The sequence below is a fragment of the Mesoplodon bidens genome (assembly GCF_964165515.1).
Source record: "Mesoplodon bidens genome assembly, chromosome: 7".
NCBI lineage: Eukaryota > Metazoa > Chordata > Mammalia > Artiodactyla > Ziphiidae > Mesoplodon > Mesoplodon bidens.
In genome coordinates, this window is record NC_138164.1 from 11367325 (window position 1) to 11386645 (window position 19321).

The window sequence follows — 19321 nt, forward strand, 5'->3', positions numbered from 1 at the left end:
CTTTTCTTCAAAGTTGTTATGGACAAGCAGTGAGGCAACCTGCTTGCCCAAGAATTAAGACTACATAACCCAGGCCTACACATTGCACGGCAGTGCCACACAGAAACTGCAGGCTCACTAGTGGTCAGAGTGGGCACCCAGGCACAGCGGGACACTATTCAATTTCCTGGCCTGTCTGTTGTCTATTTTCCTGAACAGCAGACATGGGAAATGCTCTGGGTGGGGGCCAAAGCATTTGCATTTACCACAGTTGACTGGATCTTCATCAGAACCGTCTTGGCAATCCATGTCACCGTCACACGCCCACCGCTGGGGGATGCAGTGCCCGTTGTGACACTGGAAGTTGGAGGCCTCACAGGTGTGATAGATGGCTGCCAGAGAAAGAGAAGAGAGAAATGGTCAAGACGTCCCTCACCTCCGTGCTCCCATCACCATCAGGGGCCAAGTGGAGAGAAGGCTTGTACTAGATCACAGGTATGACCTGGGGCTGCCCTTAAGGTGGAATGCAGCCTCCTGAATGGGCAACAGCTTGAGGCTCTGAGTTTATCAGTCTTACAAGCACAGATATACATGTTAAAAAATCAGTCACTTTCAAAACAACTTATGAGGTAAGAAGTATTCCCCCTTTTACAGATGAGGAACAGGCTTAGGATACTAAAAAGCTCGCCCACATTCTCAAAGATAATGAAGTAATAGCACCAGGGCTGTCCAAATCCAAAGCCTGTGCTTTCTCCACTCTACCTGGCTACTTTATCTTCTCACTCATCCAGATTCTGCAGGATAAGGACAGGCAGTGTGTGCTCAGGGGACTGGGTTCTAAAGTTGGTCCCCACTGTGTGGAGGCCTCAATTTCATCATCTATATGCCTATCTAAGGACCCCTGTAAGTTCTGAAAGGCCATGATTTTATAATTCTAAATAAACCACCCAATTTCAAATGTGGAAAACCTCAGGTCTGAAGAGAATAAAAGATGTACCCAAAATCTAACTTTCTGGACAGTTGAGAGAGACATCTACCAGCCAATAATACGTGGCATTCTCTACAGTCATTAAAAGAAAAAAGAAAAAAAAGGCAAGTGAAACAGAGCCACTGTTATAAATTAACAGGTTCATCTGTATACATGGGCTGAGGCCACCTGGAAGTCGTTTAGAAAACATCCCAAAGCCTCGGTCAAAGACTATTTCAAATGCATAATATCTGCCTCAACCCCAACCAACACTACTAAGCGCCTTCTGCATCAGAGTTCCCTTTCCTCCTCTGACACAGAGAGCAGTTTGTGTCTGTTTGTTGCTGAAAGCCAGGCTTGGCCTTGTTTACAACTGGCATAAAATAATATAACCAAGACAGACGGGCTCTCTTGGTTTAACTGTGTGGACAGGACGTTCTAGCAACAGAAGGAGGCAAAACAAACAAAAGTGGGTTGTTGAGTGCACACCATAGTTATTCATTCAATCGAGATGGTTGGTAATAGTGACTCAAGTGTTGGGAAAATGGGCTTCCAATGCCCTCTAGAATTTCTACTGCCTTTGAGGCTATTTTTTTTGCAATAGTCTGAAATACAAAGCACTTGATTTTTCAAACCACTTTACAACAAACGGTTGTCCATCATCTGTTGACTTATCTCCTCAAAGACCAAGGCTATAGCCGGTAGCATGCAAATAAGTCTACAGGAAGTTTCAATATTTTACAGCCTTTGGCAGTCAGAATCCATTAAACATCTTTTTAAAATATACTTATCTCTGATAAGAGGAATAAGTGTATCACGCATGTTACATGAGCTTTGCCCCAGTAACAGCCATTGCCTGGAATACTTCTGACTTATTGGTTTTACAAATCTGACAGCCCTTTAAAAAATTCCTCACCAAAGCCTTGCTCGCTTTCATAAAAGATACTGTCGCCTAAACTCATTGCCATACCGATGTACTTGTTATTTATTATTCAGCCTATGCATTTCAATTCCAGTTGAAAACAATTTCAGAGCGTTAATGAAGTTTCCAAATGACAATTCTGGGAGGCATGTTTGAGATCTCCAGGTTCCATCACAGATGCTGAGCCAAGAAAGACTAATTAATTTGCACCATTTCATTCAAGTGGCCAGGTAGGGCTGGAATGCTTAACATACTCTCTTTTTCTGAATTTTTCTGTCTTCTGAGTAACTTACTAGCTCTCTGACATTGAGTGTCTGATGAATGATACATGCCCAATCGATAATATTTTTTAATTACAAGGATGAAAGAGATGGACTTTAATACAGACTAAAGAATTTGAGGGAGGTGAAGAATCCTTTGCACAGCAGGATTCATTGTGACTCTTAGAAAGGCTAATGGGGCAAATGATCATGAAATTAGAATACCAGGGTTTCTAATAGAGGCCATTATCCTCCTACCTATTCTCTGACTTGGGCAGATCTCTCCTGACTCAGCAAGACCCGTTGTGACACCTGATCAAAAGCATTAGCCAAATAAAAGTGGGGCAGAAGAGATGAATTAATTACTGTGACAACAAAAGCACTGCCTTATTATAAAAGCACTGGACTATTAGGAAAGGAATGAGGAAAAAGAAATGCTAATATCAACACAACTTGAATGATTAATAATGTAAAAAAATAACATAAAGCATAAAGAAAAGCGCACTGAAAAATAAAAGGCAGAATTTGAAAAAGAATCAAAGAGAGGGACTTCCCTGGTGGCGCAGTGGTTAAGAATCCACCTGTCAATGCAGGGGACGTGGGTTCAATCCCTGGTCCAGGAAGATCCCACATGCCGTGGAGAAACTAAGCCCATATGCCACTACTGAGCCTGTGCTCTAGAACCCACAAGCCACAACTACTGAGCCCGTGTGCCATAACTACTGAAGCCCATATGCCTAGAGCCCATGCTCCACAACAGAGAGAAGCCACTGCTATGAGAAGCCTGCGCACCACAACAAAGAGTAGCTCCCACTCACCGCAACTAGAGAAAGCCCGGCGCAGCAAAGAAGACCCAATGCAGCAATCAATCAATCAATCAATCAGTAATAAATAAATAAATAAATAAATAAATAATAAATGATAATAATAAATAAATAATAAGTTAATTAATAAATTTAAAGCACACATATAGTACACCAAAAATTGTATACACAAAAAAGAACCAAATTGAAATTCTAGATATAAAGAAACATAGCCATGGAAATAAAAAGCTCAGTGGGTGTGTGAAACAGTAGATTAGATCCAGCTGAAAAGAGAACTGTTGAACTGGAAGAGAAATCTGAGGAAGTAACTTAGAGTCTAGCACAGAGTCATAAGGAGACAGCAAATATGAAAACCAGAGGCATGAACACCAGAATGAGACAGTCCAGCAAATGGCTGATAGTTGCTGCTGAAGACAAGAGTAGACAAAGTAGCAAACAGATACAGCTGAAAAGATAGTGGCTGTGATTTCCCAGAATTGATGAAAAATGTAAATCCTCAGATTTTAGAAGGAAAACAAACAGGATAAATAAAAATACTCCCACACCTAGGTAGGTGAAACTGAATAACAAACAAACAAAATGCAAAAAACCTAGAGACTACTGGAGAGAAAAGAATGTCAGACTGTTGTCTGAACAGATAATCTGAGAGGAGAATTTAAATCAGTACAAAACAGGCCAGAAAGAAAGGGACTAATTCCATCAAAATACATAGGGAAAATTACTACAAATCTAGAAACGCAGATCCATCTGAATTCAGTTTTGAGATCAAAATAAAGACATGTTTCTATAAACAAAAACTTGAAGTTTACTACTCACAGACTCCTGCTACAAGAAACACCGAAGGATGTGCACAGAAAGGAAGCATTAGGTACAAGAAGCAGAAGTGGTAGACAGGTAGGTACCTATAAATAAGTTTGGTTACTAAAAAATAATAATGATGACTAATTTTAGGATTTTTAAAGCATAAAACTAAAATACGGAGTATTTCGTGTTTTAAAATACTAAATATATACGAAGTATGTCAGTATTGAAACTGTGGTCAGAGACTAGAATCAAAGCAGGTCTAGGGGAGGGGAAAGATACTAGGAATACACATAAGATGTCTAGAGCAACAGCTAAAAGAACAGAAATGAAACGTTTACATTCAAAATCAATGCGGGGAGTGGCGGGGGGGGGCGGATAAAGGAAACTCAATTCCATGGAAAGCAAAACAGGGGGAGGGGAAAAGCCAAGAAAATGCCCGGCACAGACCATGCATGAGAGCTGAGGCCCACAGGAAGTCAGTCGACCCATTTTCTTTGGCTCTGCAGGTGAGTTAATTTACTAGGCCAGGAAATGAAGTAACCCGCCACACATCAGAATGCGCTCACATCTGACCCCCAACTATTCTGAGATGACAGACAAGGAGAATCATCTTTAAAAGGTTTGGAAGCACAGCCATTGGAACAAGGCTGCAGTTGTGGTGCCAGCACTCTACACTTCCCCAGGTGTGTAGCCCTGCCAGAGAAAACCAGAGATAAAACGAGGAGTCTGCGACAAGCCCACCCACAGAAATGAAGTTGTGTATTCTTTGGGGAGGATCAACACATGCACCTAAAACACAAGTTTGACTAACGTGCTTGTGCTGACAAGGTGTTCAGTCTCCTTCAATACCGCAATTTACAAACGGAAATGCCCAGGTGCACCCCTCTAATTTATTAACCAACTATCTGCCCAACTCAAAGCTTCCGAACAGCACTCATATGCTTCCTGGGTTGATGGCAGTTCCTTTGCAGACCTCGGTTTTTCCTCCTTCTGCAGGCCAGGCTTATACATGGAGAGAAGCAATCGCCTGCAGTCCTTCCAGAAGCAGAGGCACAGACACGGAGACTGCGCCAGAAAAGATACGGGGGGCGGGGGGGGAACATTTACAAGGGGGTGGAATCTGGTAACATCACAGATCAGCCTGTGTGATGTACCTGGCCTCTGAGGAGCTCCGTTTACTCCTTAAAGGCACGTAAGGTCACCTCTAAAGTAAAATGAATGGAGAGTTACAGTTGTGTACAAATACCCAATCAACAGAGTTTCTCTGAACTGGGCACCGGGAGAATATAAAGGAGTAAAAGATCATTTCTGCCCTTCACAAACCAAATCTAAAGCAAAGCATAACACACTGATATGTAAGTGTGGGACATGATAACAGATCTACTTTTTATTTGCTTTTACAAATTAGGAGGCATGCCTTGAGCTCCCGGATGCTGGGCGGTGTGTAAGAACTGCTGGGGTACTGTGGGGGAAAGAGAGATTAAGACACGGGACTTAAGGGATTTAATTCGCGGGAGTGAAGATCCACTCACAGTGGATGGCAAAGTGAAGCCTGAATGACCAGATCTCCCCTCGCCACAAAAGGGTTAAAGGAAACATCTTTACCTCCATCACTGGAGGGGTTTAGGGTAGAACTGAATGACAATTTCTAGAGGAGGTTGCAGAGAAAATTCACTCATCAGAAGCGGGCTTTGTTTTCCTGCCTCCAACTTCCCCAACTCCTTGCTGTCCCCGAGTCCACCATGATGTATACGGCCCTCGTTCATTCATTCATTCACAAAAAACAGTGGAGTGAACATGAGTGAACTTAACACCCAACAGAAGAATTACAACATTACTTCTACCTTACACCACCCAGGCTTCCTCTCATATTCTAATGTTGTTCCCAAATTTATTTTCAATAAAATCTTACCCAAAAACAGGTGCAAGCACAATTTAAGCTTTCACTGTTTAGGGAACCCCCTGATGCTGCATTCCAAAACATGAGCTAGTTCAATGTTACTCAATGTATGGTCCCCAGACCAGGGGTCAGTCTGTAAACTCTGTTACTGGTCCTAAGGAAATAAGCTTGAGCCAAAATGTAAATCAACTCTATCACTCAGGAGACTGTTCAGTTGAACATTTTTTCATGGCAAGACCTTCCCAATGAAGGAAGCAGAGTTGGTTAAATTTTCGGCACAAGCTTATCAAAGACCAGCTCTTTGAGAAGCACTGATCTCGTTGGTTTCTCAGGTCCATTTCTTACAGCCTAGATTCTGCGATCACGTAGGGCTGCAATGTTACCCAGCACGTGAGCAGGTAAGCGCTGCTCAGGGAGTCCAGGGAATACTGACCAGTAGTACAGTTGGCTTCGTCAGACCAGTCCCTGCAGTCGTTGTCCCCGTCACACACCCAGGAGGAGCGGATGCACATGCCAGAGCTGCAACTGTATTCGTCAATCCGGCACTGGTGCATTTCTGCAGGTGAGACCACAGACAAGGATCTGAGCACAAACGCTTGCCCGGAATTCTGTCTCTGAGGTCAAAGCTCCTAAGGGTTAGAGATGCACCCAACATCCCTGTTATCGCTGATGATCCAGAATGCGTGCACGAAGACTTTAACCAGGGATAGAAAGTCCTCGAGGATGGTGCCCAAGTACAGTTGGCTCTCTGGATATTCAGGTTTTGCATCCACAGATTTAGCCAACTGTGCAATATGTACTATGTGTACGATCCATGGTTGGTTGAAGCTGTGGATGCGGAATCCATGGATATGGAGGGCCGCCTATGGGACTTGAGCATCTGTGGATTCTGGAACCCATGGTGGGTCCTGGAACTGATACCCTGTGGATACCCAGGGATGACTGTAGTGCACTACAAATGGGGCACAGGTGTGCTGAGATCCTGACACCTCACACTCTGGCCACCAGTCGCCTCTAGGCAACAGCGGCCTTGGCCATTTATCTTGGTGCACTTTACAAATATCATTTTCTACGCTTCCTATGTTGGGAAGAAGGTTGAGAAGCAATGCTCTGGCTGCCCAGAAAGCCAGATTTTCAAGAAACAGACTTCCAGAGACAGAGCCTGTGGTTTCAGAACAGGAGTAATGAGAAGGCCCAGTGTGCTGATCAATGTGAGATGCTCAGCTCAGGGAAAGAGAGATCAGTGCTGAGCTCCCAAAACAGAAAAGCTGGTGACTTCCTGTGGGCAGAGCTCCTGGGATGCCAGCCGGTGGGCTGTCTCAAGAAGGGTGGGGGCTGGAGACAAATGAACCAGGGCAGTCTGACCGGGACAGGAGGGGCAACTACACTGACAGCATCTTTTGTAGGCCCTGGGGCTACTAACAAAACGGAATTGTAAAGATTCTAGGAAAACAGGAGTAGCCACGCCCGGGGGCCTGGGGTGGCTGCCACAGTGAGAGAGGTTGATGGTGAACTGGGGAGCAGATATTCATGAGGAAACAGTCTGGAGACTCACGAAGAGGACCTGGATCTAAGGTAGGGACCACCTGAGACCTTGAGGTGGACTCAGGTGCAGCAGCGTGAATGGACCACGAACAGAGAATCTGAGGGACGGACACCGTTTAATGGTTCAACATGTGTCCAGCGAGTGGGTGAGAGGACACATTAGAAACAGATAACCACGTGGCGCTTCCTCCAGACGAGAGCAAAACTGGCTGCACATGTTAACCCTCTGAGTGCAGAGGGGGACGTGGGAGGAATGAAGGGAAAACACTGCAAACCCCAAGGACTGTTTCCTGGAACTTCGTATTCTTACAAAGATGAAGGAAAATTACGTAACCACTCCCCCCCCAGAGATGTGCTCTGAGATCCAGGCTAGGATCATTTCCCCCACTCTCCTTATTTGAGTCCCAGTGAGTCAAAGCCCCCATTCGTGATGATGCAGGCCCCGTCCAGAAGTACACGCATAGCTGGACTGGACCTGCCCCCGTGTACAGGCAGGGAGCCCATGGGGCCTCACGGAACCCTCGCAGCGGCGGGGTCAGCATCCGGCCCCCACACGCGCTCCCCTCCAGGCTGGGGCACTCTGTGTATTGTTCCCTCCCATGACAGTCAGCAGCTACGGGTTTGGTACCCAGAGCCCATCAACTAAGGGCTCGTGAAACTGACAGGGGAGGATTATGCAAGAAGAAGGGAGTGGGAAACACAGTCCCAGTTTCCTTTTCTGACACAAACTAACTGTGTCTCCTTGAATAAGCCCCCTGACCTCTATGGACCTCAGGTGTTTCATCTGGAAATCAAAAGGACTGAACTAGAGAATTCCCACCACTCCTTCAATTCCAACACACTATTTTCCTAAATAAAAATTTCCATTCAGAAAACAGATGCTCAAACAACGGTTGTACCATCCACGGACTTCTAACAGGGTTTACTGAATTAGATCAGTTAAAAAAAAAAAAAAAAGTTCACAAAGGTATAGCTCTGAGTCTTCAGGAGGCTAACATCATAGCTGCCCAGAGGCGTGCGTGGGCTAAGGCTGTACAGCTGTTAATAACTGCCTGAATTCATTTAGAAATCTTCCTAATTCTCACACTCATGTGTACAGCATCTCTGCAAGGAAGCAGCGTCCATCACTTCATGAATGAATCGATCCTACCATGTGAATGGAGGTGGCCACGCAGCTGATGTCATAAATCCCACAATGGCTTTCAGAAATCCTCCATTTCCAACCCGTCCCATGAGCCAGGGTGCTGCCCCCTCTGGAAGAGGATTCCTGGACAGCACGTCCCCTTACCACAGTGACTTTCATCGCTATTGTCGCCACAGTCATCCTCAAGGTCACATTTGTAGGAGAGTGGGATACAGGTCCCAGACTCCTGGCAGCGGAACTGGGTGTCCAGATCACAGATGGTAGTAGCTAGGATGGGAAAGAGAGACGACATGCTCATTAGGTCCAGTCAACTCTCCCCAAATACAAACATCCCACTGGAAAGCCAACTGAAAAAGAGAAGGAAGCAGATTTTAATTGTAATATGAATTTCAACAACAGAATTGAAACCTAGACTTACAGAAAAAATAAACTGCGCGAGAACCTGAAATTTACAACCAAGGGAGAGAAGGGCCTATCCTTCCATGGACGGCTTCCAGATCCGAACAGGGCTGGGAAGACTGAGAAACCGTCACTGAGCTACGAGACAGCATGACGCGTTACATCAGGGGTCCCGGGTACCGGTCCGTGGCCTGTTAGGAGCCAGGCCGCACAGCAGGAGGTGAGCAGTGGGTGAGCAAGTGAAGCTTCATCTGTATTTACAGCCGCTCCGCATCGCTCGCGTTACCGCCCGAGCTCCGCCTCCTGTCAGATTAGCGGTGGCATTAGATTCTCACAGGAGCGTGAACCCTACTGTGAACTAGGCGTGAGAGGGATCTAGGCTGCTCGCTCCTTATGAGAACCTAATGCCTGATGATCTGAGGTGGAGCTGAGGCGGTGAGGCTAGCGCTGGGGAGCGGCTGCAAATACAGATGATCGTTAGCAGAGAGGTCTGACTGCACAGAGACCATAATCAATCAACGCGCTTGAATCACCCCGAAACCAGCCCCCCGCCCCCGTCCATGGAAGAATTGTCTTCCACGAAACTGGTCCCTGGTGCACAAAGGTTGGGGACTGCTCCACTAGATAACCTCCTAAGATCCCCTCAGAAGTGATGGTGTCTTCCTAAATAAATGGCAGACATACCTTCATCTGGAAAACTACCATTACGAGGCCCGGTTTTACACACGAAGCTGGCTCCGCACCGTACAGAGGACAGAGGGAGGGTGAGGTCAAATTCTGCGGCAGGAACAGGGGCCCTGCAGTCAGGCGAGACAGGGCTTCAAAGCCTGGCCCTGGCTCCTCCTCTAGCAATGAAGTTTAACCTTCCCGAGCCTCCGTTTTCTCCACAGCAAAAGGAAGAGAAGGTAACGTGGGCAAGCGCCTGTGATGACAGACACCAAGACCTGACAGGGGTCTTAATTCCACCAGCCACGACTTACTTCACCCAACCCCCCCTGGGCTTCCGTTCCCGCTACTGTAAAATGGAGGTAATGCCTACCCTCCTGGCATTATTATGAAGGTCCATGAGAAAACGAGTCTGGGACCAGCACCCATCCTTAGGACGTGAATATAATGGGCTCTAAACAAATGTCACTTCTCCTCCCATCCTTCCTCTCGCCCTTCTGCCTCAGAATGTGAACATAATGCCATTTCTCTCCCCCTTCTAAACAGAAATTATCTGGGTTTAAGCATAAGCCCTAGAACCTTCCAGAAAAGGCTTTGGGAAAGAAGGCTGCTCCTAGAGCAGCCAATCCGCAAGGAATGACTTGATAGAACGGGATCCTGGGATGAGGGCGGGGAGTATCAGGAAGTGAGAGGCGGGCGGCAACCCTGCAGTCAGACGTGCCCGGACACTCTGATTTGTGGCTCCGTTTCCTCTCCGTAATTGAGCTCATGGTGGGAGGCAGGGGATGAAGGCAGAAATGACAAGACTGCAGGGGGTTCACGTCAAAACCCCCAGCGGCTGACAGCCACCCAGGGCAGGAGCCTGCCCAAGAGGAAGGGGGATCTGCCCACAGCATCCCTCCCACGGCTGCCTTTGTTGCCACGCCTCTCCTCTTCCCGGGCAGCTGACGGGATGCCTCGTTTAACTTCCAGACAGCATTGCCCAGCCACAGCCTGTCCCCTCCTGCAGCCCTGCCCAGGAACAGGGTGCCTGCCCCCTCCTCCTTGATAAGGGAGACCCTCAGGAAGGCTCAGATGAGCACCACCCTCCTGGCTCCCAGGCTCCACGTTTCATACCCTGCACCCCTCACCTCCTCACCTCTGCCACATCGGACTAGTCCAGGACCCGAGCCGCAGGGAATTGCAAGAAAGCAGAGCAGAAAGCAAGTCTCAGGGGCTCGGGAGGGTCAATCCCAGCTGACATTTGCACCAAACCAAGAGGAGCGCAGAACCAGCTGCATACTTCACTCCGAGGAGAAGCTTAAACTCTGCATGGAAACCTGTGAGGCCACAGCTCAGGGGCTGTGGGGAAGGAGATGGAGGGAGGTCTTCCTGGCAAAACACTGAACCAATATGAGACCCCAGCTCGTCTATCTAGTAGAAACCAAAGCCCAGGAACCCAAGGAGGAATCCCGAGCTACTGGACACGAGGTCATCTAGTTTACAGCTCTCTGCTTCAGCTACGCCTCATTACGTCAGGGCAGTTTTCTCACAATGTGTTAATTCTAAGAAGTGTCTCCTCGCCCACCCTCTTCCGTAACAAACTCCTTTGCAGAATCTGCTCCAACGATGTTAATATCAATTAATGTTTGTAAGGGGCTTTGGCTATTCCCTCACAAATATCACACCTTCCTGAGACCCTGGTAGGTACAGGAGGTTTGATCAGTGTCCCTTTTGCAGAAAAGAAAAACACTCGCAGAGGCTAGTGCTCTCCTAAATCTGTTGGTAAGCTCCTCTCCCTCCGTGTGAAAGGCAGCCACCGAAACCAAGGAAAAATGACTAAGGTCTGGTAATAACCTCCTATGAGCCAGAAAAGGCAGTACATAGGATTGCAGGGCCCAGATGAGTTAACGAGTTGACTGTTTCTGAAGTTGCTTTCTGGGAGGAGGGGCATAGGAACAGGCACGTGCTCTACAGACGGCTGGCAAACTATCTTCGCCAGAGGCAAGGGGGGTACACAGAGACAGGACACACCCATTAATCTGCCCTTATAGCACAAAATGATAAACGAGCTTCTGGATTTCCAAAGGCAGAATATCTGAAAGAGAAGCCTTCAGACTGGTCTCTGGCTTCCCTGCTCTGGCCTTTCTCCCACCTCATTCATTCTGCCCACATCTTTATCTTTCCAAAGGCAAAATCTTATCCTGTCATTTCGACGGTTCCAAACTGTTCTTCTGATAAAGTCCAAAGGTCCTTGCTACTCTGGGCCCCAGGCACCAGTCCACCCTCCCCTTACCCCATGGCTCCCACTCAAGTTCTCAATAACCCACGCTGCTTTCCTGCTCATGCAGCACACACTGGCCTCAGGGCTTTCGTCCATGCTGCTCCCTTGCCCGGAATTTTCCTCCCTCTACCTCTGCTTGGTTCACCTGTGCCCACCCTTCCTAAGGACCTCCCCAAGTCTGATGGGGGCACCCTTCCTGAAGCTCATGGCACTGTCCCATCACAGCACTCATGGCTCGAATATACCTGGCTGGTTACTTCTCTGACCCCCTTCAGACTGTAAACTCTGTGTCCACTTTGATCACCAGTTTATCCCCAGGCCTATCACGGAGCCTGGAACACATGGTCCTCAATAAACACGTGTTGAGTGAACGGGTGAACACATTACTGACTGACCCCTCCTTAGGAGATGATGTCGAAGCTACTAAAAATTAACTGAAGAAAGATGGCCAACTTCGCGGTAAACAGATTATCCATTATAAGTAGTTATTTGTTTCTCCTTAAACCTTGCTAAACAGAATCACATACTTTCATAGTTGGACCTTAGAAATTACATAGTCCAAAGATGACATCTACATGCACACATACCAATGTTCCCACAACCCAGGCCAAAGCTGGCATCACCAATTAGAACAACCTCTCCTGAGCCTGGCAGGTAGCCGGCACCAACTGATTGGAGGTAACAAGATAAAGCCCGTTTCCCATCTCCGAAAAGGCTAAACATTAAATTTATAAATCAAGGACTATCACCTGGTCACCTGCCCCAGGTCACCAGCTCTATTCACAGTGGAAGAGCCACAGTCAGAGCCCAGACTGCCTGACTCCCAAATCAGCTAAGTTCCAACCATGCGATGCTTATTTGTAAATCTCTTGCAATGAGTAGCTAGCTTACTTAAGTGGGTTTGCTTTAATTAATAATAAATATCTAATACGGAAATGTGTTTTCTCCAGCCGCTTAAATGGGCATCACTGATCATGGGGGCCCCAGACTGCAGGCCCCACCCAGGAGGCGCTGATCAGCCTTCCGAGTAATGGGAAATGCCTATCATCCCCAAAACTCGGCCAAGCGGGGACTCACGGCAGTTTCTCTCGTCGCTCATGTCCCCGCAGTCGTTGTCAAAATCACACCACCAGATGCTGTTGATACAGTTCCCATTGCTGCACCGATACTGGTTGCGGAGACAGGTGTTCTCTGGCCATGGGGGGAGACAGAGGAGGAAACGAAACCAATATCATTCTTCCTGCTGGACCACAAGGCTTTCTCTTTTGAGTGTCCATTTGTCTTACTCAAATAACATGCCTTAGACGGCAAAGGGGAAGGGAGATGCCACACACACGTGCCCGCCGGGAAGCAAGCATCCAAGGAGGCTCCCTTCTCTCCTCTTTTAATTAAAATTGGAGAAGAGGCAGCTAGGAACGTGAGAGGGGGTTACGATGATGAAAAAGGAGAGGGATGGTGCCAGGTGGGTCTAGTGGATACGGTGGGTCTAGTATCAATGTTATAAAATACTAATTTCACAAGGAACTCCTTAAGGGACTGTGTACAAAGATCCAAACATATATTCAGTGTATCTATATAGTTTATACATACTATGGTCATATATATTCACATATATTCCATTTATTAACGAGGAGGGTTATGGAGATTTGCTTTTACATATTCTTGAGGATTTTTTTTCTACCCCATGACTTCTTCAAAGCAAGCAGTTACAATTCCTGACAGAAAAAAATGCATTGTTTAGTCGACTGGGTCGAGAACACGTGATGACCGGCCTCCTGTTTGGATAACCAAAGGCATTCTGACAGGGATACAGAGAGGCCCTCTTCTTCCGCTGCTGGAATTCAGTGTTAACTCCATTTCTTTCCAAACAACTTTAAGATGATGTTGAGAGGCTGAAAGAGAGTCTCCTGTGTCTTAGAAGAAAAGGTTCATTTTCTTTCCGTTTGTATTTCTTAAGAGAGCCCAGAAGGCCACTTTGGGTAAACGGAAAAACTAGACAGGAAAGAAAGATTTAGCAGGTTTTCAGGGGGAAAATGTTAGAATCCGTGTTGAAAGGGGGAGTGGAACGAGGCTGCTGCAGCCGCTTGGCCGGGGCTTGGGAGGAAAGACTGGAAGTCCTCTGCAATATTGGTTGGAAAGTTCAGACGTTTCCAGGTTGGCAGGGGGCGGGGGGCAGGGGGGTGGGAAGCTGCTGGATGAGATGTGGTGAACTCTGAAGGAGTCCGACCAGTCCCTTGCCCAAGTCAGGGTGGTCCGACTTACGGAAGCAGGAGAAGCTGGAGAAGATAGATGTGGGGCGTGGATGAGAAGAGGAAGAGGTGGAAAAAAAAAGAAAGGGGCACTCAGAGGAAAGCCTGCATCTCCTGACATTAATCCTAAAAGCAGCTCATTCATTCATTCATTCATTCATTCATTCATTGCGGTACGCGGGCCTCTCACTGTTGCAGCCTCTCACTGTTGCAGCCTCTCCCGTTGCGGAGCACAGGCTCCGGACGCACAGGCCCAGCGGCCATGGCTCACGGGCCCAGCGGCTCCGCGGCATGTGGGATCTTCCCAGACCGGGCGCTCCGCGGCATGTGGGATCTTCCCAGACCAGGGGCACGAACCCGTTTCCCCTGCATCGGCAGGCGGACTCTCAACCACTGCGCCACCAGGGAAGCCCAAGCTCTTATTTTTAAAAGAACAGCACGGGCCTGTTCTGGATGAGGACTGAGGGATCACGGGCCTTGGAACCTGAACCAGGATGTCTGTATCTAGGGGGGTTTAATTTCTACCTTGGGCATTTTTTTTTTTTTTTTTTTTGCGGTACGCGGGCCTCTCACTGTTGCAGCCTCTCCCATTGCGGAGCACAGACTCCGGACGCACAGGCTCAGCGGCCATGGCTCACGGGCCCAGCCGCTCCGCGGCATGTGGGATCTTCCCGGACCGGAGCACGAACCCGCGTCCCCTGCATCGGCAGGCGGACTCTCAACCACTGCGCCACCAGGGAAGCCCATCTCCCTTGGGCGTTTTTAATAACCCCAAACATGAGTGCATCGAGGACACCCGGAGCGGGTACAGAAGGGAAGGGGGATGGTGGGAAAAGGGACGCACCTTCTTTGACACACGTGTGGTTCTTCAGCTGATAGCCGTGAGGACACTCACACATCAGGTCCCCGGACGGGAGGGTGCTGCCGGACACACCCTCTGGACACCTGCAGCTCCTAGTGTTGTTGGCCTTGGGCAGACACAGCAGGCTGCACGGCCTGGACGCACAGGTGGTGCTTCCTGAAAGGAGACAGATGGCGGTGGCCAGGTTAGTAAACACCAGGGTGCACCAAACGCAGGCCTGAGACCCAGGGCGACCTCCTCCTTTTACAGACCCAGCAACACGAAGTTCAGGAAGAGAAAGAAGTGGCGAGGGTGAGCCGGGCCCCGGCTGGATCAGATGGCCCCGGAACCAAGCCAGGCACCCACTGGTCCTCCTGGGAATCTGAAATCAGGATGCTGAGACACGACAGGGTAGGTGGGGAGCTGGATCCGGGAGGAGAGTCATGCCCCATGGGTGTCACAGGTGCTGCAGGGCAAGCCAAAACCTGTACAAGTCAGAGCCGTGCAGTTAAGATCAGTCTGCAGCGTCAGGAGGATGAAGCCAAGTTATGGAGAGAAGAAAGGATGACACCGGGACGAGGGAAGAGGGAGGGGCAGGGAGGACGGCTTTGCCAGGCCCAGCCCCAGTCCCCACTGGCGCACCTGCACCTCCTATATTGGGTTCCTTCCTAACCCCTTCATTCTTTCCACAGCACTTTTTACTTGAGTTAGCTTGAGTGAGTTTACTACACCTTGTGACCCCAAAGCCCTTAGTTAGAACATACACCTGAGAAACAACAGGGCTCAGACAAAAATCTGGGCCTACCCTTCTCAATTCCTTTGTGCCAGGGCACAGCTGCTGAGCTCAATGAGGAACCAACCAGAGACCCATTAGGCAATAAATCCACATGCAATGAACCCACAGAAGGACCAGTTACTGTTGCTCTAGCCCACTCTCCAATCTTTTCTCTGGTTCAGCTTTCCAAAGAGAGTGTCAGCTAGAGTCCATACAATCCTGCACTGCACTCTCAAGGGAGGACTTCTGTGGATGGACAGTGATGGAAAAGGTGTTTTCTACCCTCCACGTCTTTCTGGGAAAGAGAGAGAGGACCCATAACCATTTCCTAACAACTGAAAATATGATGCAACTCTAAAGCGACGTGAAAGCCATGTAAATTAAGACATGTATTTCTTCCTTTTGCCTGTGACTACGCATCACCAAAACTGGGAAAAATAAACATAAATGCTTGGATAAAACTCAACTGATAAAGATTCTTCAGCTGTGCCATCTCACGGACAGAGAACCCCACCAGAATCAAATCCAAGTAACCGGTTTCCAGCCAGCCAAGATCTGAGCTATGCCACGCCTCTGCTGGCCTCTGGTTGGGAAACAGGGTTCACTAATGACAATCAGCACTCAGATGGGTGATGACACACTCAGAAGCCTTGGATGTGTTGGCACCTCATCGGTGTTTAACTGGTTTTACACATAAAAATAAAAACCCCCCATGCTACAGCAACAGTATTGCTTTCATGCTAAGGATCCAAGAGCACAAGGCATTACCAAGTAGATAAAATACACACATCCACAGGGGGAGATCTGTATGACGAAACATTCAAAAGGGGTTTGCAAATGACTCCATCAACCTATAGGCTGGATTATCATAGTGAATAACCTGCTGACTGGAGCAGAAATGCCAGAAACCAGCTCCCGCTCATCTGTTCCGTGGGCAGACACTGTCCCTTTATCTCAGATACACCTGCCGTGGGCTGCAGGAGGGAATGTTGAGTCGCCAGTAATGAAAACAACCCCATCTGGGGTTCTGGAACATGTTCTTTGTATTCAAAGGACGCTGTACTGTTTGACGTCCCAAGAAATGGAACAATAATAGAATATTTGAAAAATACTCAACGACAGGAGTATTTTCACATGGGTCGTGTCTGTAAAATAACACAACGGACATTTTCCCGTGCAGGGCAAATGTTCCCACCCAAAGAAGCAAGAGGCAAAAGTACAGTGCCCAAAGGGAGATGCGGTAATTCAGGAGATTGGTCTCAACAGACTTGAATGAATCTGCAGCCTGAGAGGCAGGGCCAGGGACACACCCCAACCTAGGCAGCCAAGTCACTGACCCCAAGAGTTAGGCAGGGCAGGTCCGAAGCCACAGTACGGAAAACGGGAGTGCTAGTTACTGAGAACCCAGGAGAGCATGGAAGGAGGATTCAGCAGAGTTCCAGCACGGCACAGCTAGAGACCCCTCACGCAGGATGCCACAGCCTTTTGTGGGCAAGGTGGGCAATGTGAATAGTGGACAGCTGTCGGCCTTCATCTCCAAAGATGTTCCTTTAGAAGACCAAACACTTAGCCCCACAGTGTCTTCACTAGGGGCCTTCACAGAACATTTTTAGATTTCCTCTTTGGAAAACTCCCCCAGAACCAGTTTAGGAGCCGCAATTGCTATTATCTTGCTTAACTATCTACATACTTGACAATTATCAAATCCACCCCACATAATAAATATCTGCCTTCATTACAGATATTTGAAAAGCATGTGCTTACTGCAAGCTCTGAAGGAGAATTCAAAGAACTCCAAAATATTTTAACCCATTACGGCATCAGTTGCATACATTAATAGCCTTGCAAAGTAAGCTGTTTTAAGGAAAAAACACTCTTTATGAAGAGTTAATTCCAGTAACGCTGTGTAAAAAACAGCCAGGTATAAAGACAAAAAATGCATCTGTTTGTAACCAAATATCCCAAAGAGACACTTTGTAAGTGAACAAAATTCTTATCCTAAATAAGAATCAATCAAAATCTAGTACTTCTCGATCGCTGTTGTATCCCACAACACTGATAATCCAACAACAGATCACAGACGGAACAGAGCCTGATGGTTTTATTGAAGTTCAAGCTTTGAAGTCAACTAGGCCATGGTTCAAATTCTCACCACTTACTAAACGTGTGATGGAGAAAAGGTACGGAACCTGACTTCCACATTCTCATCTATCAAGTGGGAATAATAATACACATGGACTTGGGGAAGGTTAACTGAGGTTATACAAGCCCACTGAGCAAGTTAGTGTGGTGCTTATGACACAGCAAAATCCCTTAGAGTAAATGTCGTTATCACTTTACACATGGCTAGGACGAAGTCCTGTCTGTGTTAGGAGCAGACAACAAAGTTAATAAAGCTTGACTGGCACCAGGGACTGCCAATACCCATCATGAACTTGTAATACTCTCAGTGTCTGACAAAGCAGGCAGGATTGAGCAAACAAGTTCAAGGCCAAGAGGCACCCACTACACACAGGCAGTGCTGGCAGCCAGGTGCCACTGCAATGCTTTGATTTAACCCAAACCGGCCTGAGATATGACAAACTGGCTTCACTGGCCCTGTGTCTGCGGGCAGGAGGTCCCAGGGAAGCAGGAGACAGGCCATGATTTCCCCTTTATGTCTCAAAGAGTCACCTTCCTTTAAACTAGCCAGAGTAGCTCTGGGGTCACAGCGGTGACCGCATGGCAGCTGGGATGAAGGGACCGGCCAAGACTCGGGGTGGGAACCGGGGTTTACAGGTTCATTGGAACACAGTGTTGCAGGAGCTGAGGCTGTGTGCTCAGCCAACACATGCTGACAAGCACATGTCAAAATGCAGACCTGGGCTTCCCTGGTGGCACAGTGGTTGAGAGTCCGCCTGCCGATGCAGGGGACACGGGTTCGTGCCCCGGTCTGGGAAGATCCCACATGCCGTGGAGCGGCTGGGCCCGTGAGCCATGGCCGCTGAGCCTGCGTGTCCAGAGCCTGTGCTCCGCAACGGGAGAGGTCACAACAGTGAGAGGCCCACATACCGCAAAAAAAAAAAAAAAAAAAGTTAAAATGCAGACCTCCTTTTCTGGATGGGGAGATAACTTGAAGAAATGCTGAGAATTCCCTCGGCCTGCCAGTGGGGCGGATCAGTAGGGCTGGGTGTCCTCCGTCAAAGGCCCTGAGATTTCAGCCCCTGGAGCTGGAAAGCATGATTCCTTTCTCTCTCCTTATTTCATTCTTTTTTCTTTTTTTTTAAATCTTTTTCTTTTTTTGTCTGTGTGTGTGTGTGTGTGTGCGCGCGCGTGTGCTTTTTATGTATTCTGTCTCTCTGCCCTATTTCAAAACAGGCACCTCCTCTAAGAAAGAATGTGACTTCTTCGTCTTGTGGCAGAACTGGAACAAAAGCCCGGCTCCTAAACAAGGGAGGGGTCTCTGGGAAAGCTAATTCACATCTGAGATTTTGTTCCCTAATCTAGAAACCATGGATCATAATACCAGCCCTGCTCACCTCACGGGTCAGCTGTGAAGACATAACAATAATGCAGACTTCCATTTCTAGGATACTTTATGGTTTTCCAAGCGTGTTTTCATGCTCTCTTCATTAGTCCACAAAGGATAGCAATGATATCTATAACCGTATTATTTCCCCTTGTCAATTTTCTCTTAGCACAGGGCCAGCCAAAAACCACAAGACAATATCAACGTTCTAGTTCAAAACAGGAAACCTAGCAGTCTGTCAATAAAGGAGAGTCAGCAGACCCAGGATGCTACTT

The 19321-nt window shown here is 47.8% G+C and overlaps 1 protein-coding gene across 1 annotated transcript in view; it reads right to left on the bottom strand.

Annotated features, from left to right (window-relative positions):
* SORL1 (sortilin related receptor 1) overlaps nt 1-19321 on the bottom strand; it is a 162666-nt gene that overhangs the window by 46511 nt on the left and 96834 nt on the right. The window contains exons 22-26 of the mRNA XM_081241421.1: nt 14767-14940; nt 12751-12864; nt 8490-8612; nt 6094-6212; nt 246-372 (exon numbers count right to left, since the gene is read on the bottom strand). Of these exons, the coding sequence (XP_081097547.1) occupies nt 246-372; nt 6094-6212; nt 8490-8612; nt 12751-12864; nt 14767-14940 (657 nt within the window). The remainder of the gene's footprint in view (nt 1-245; nt 373-6093; nt 6213-8489; nt 8613-12750; nt 12865-14766; nt 14941-19321) is intronic.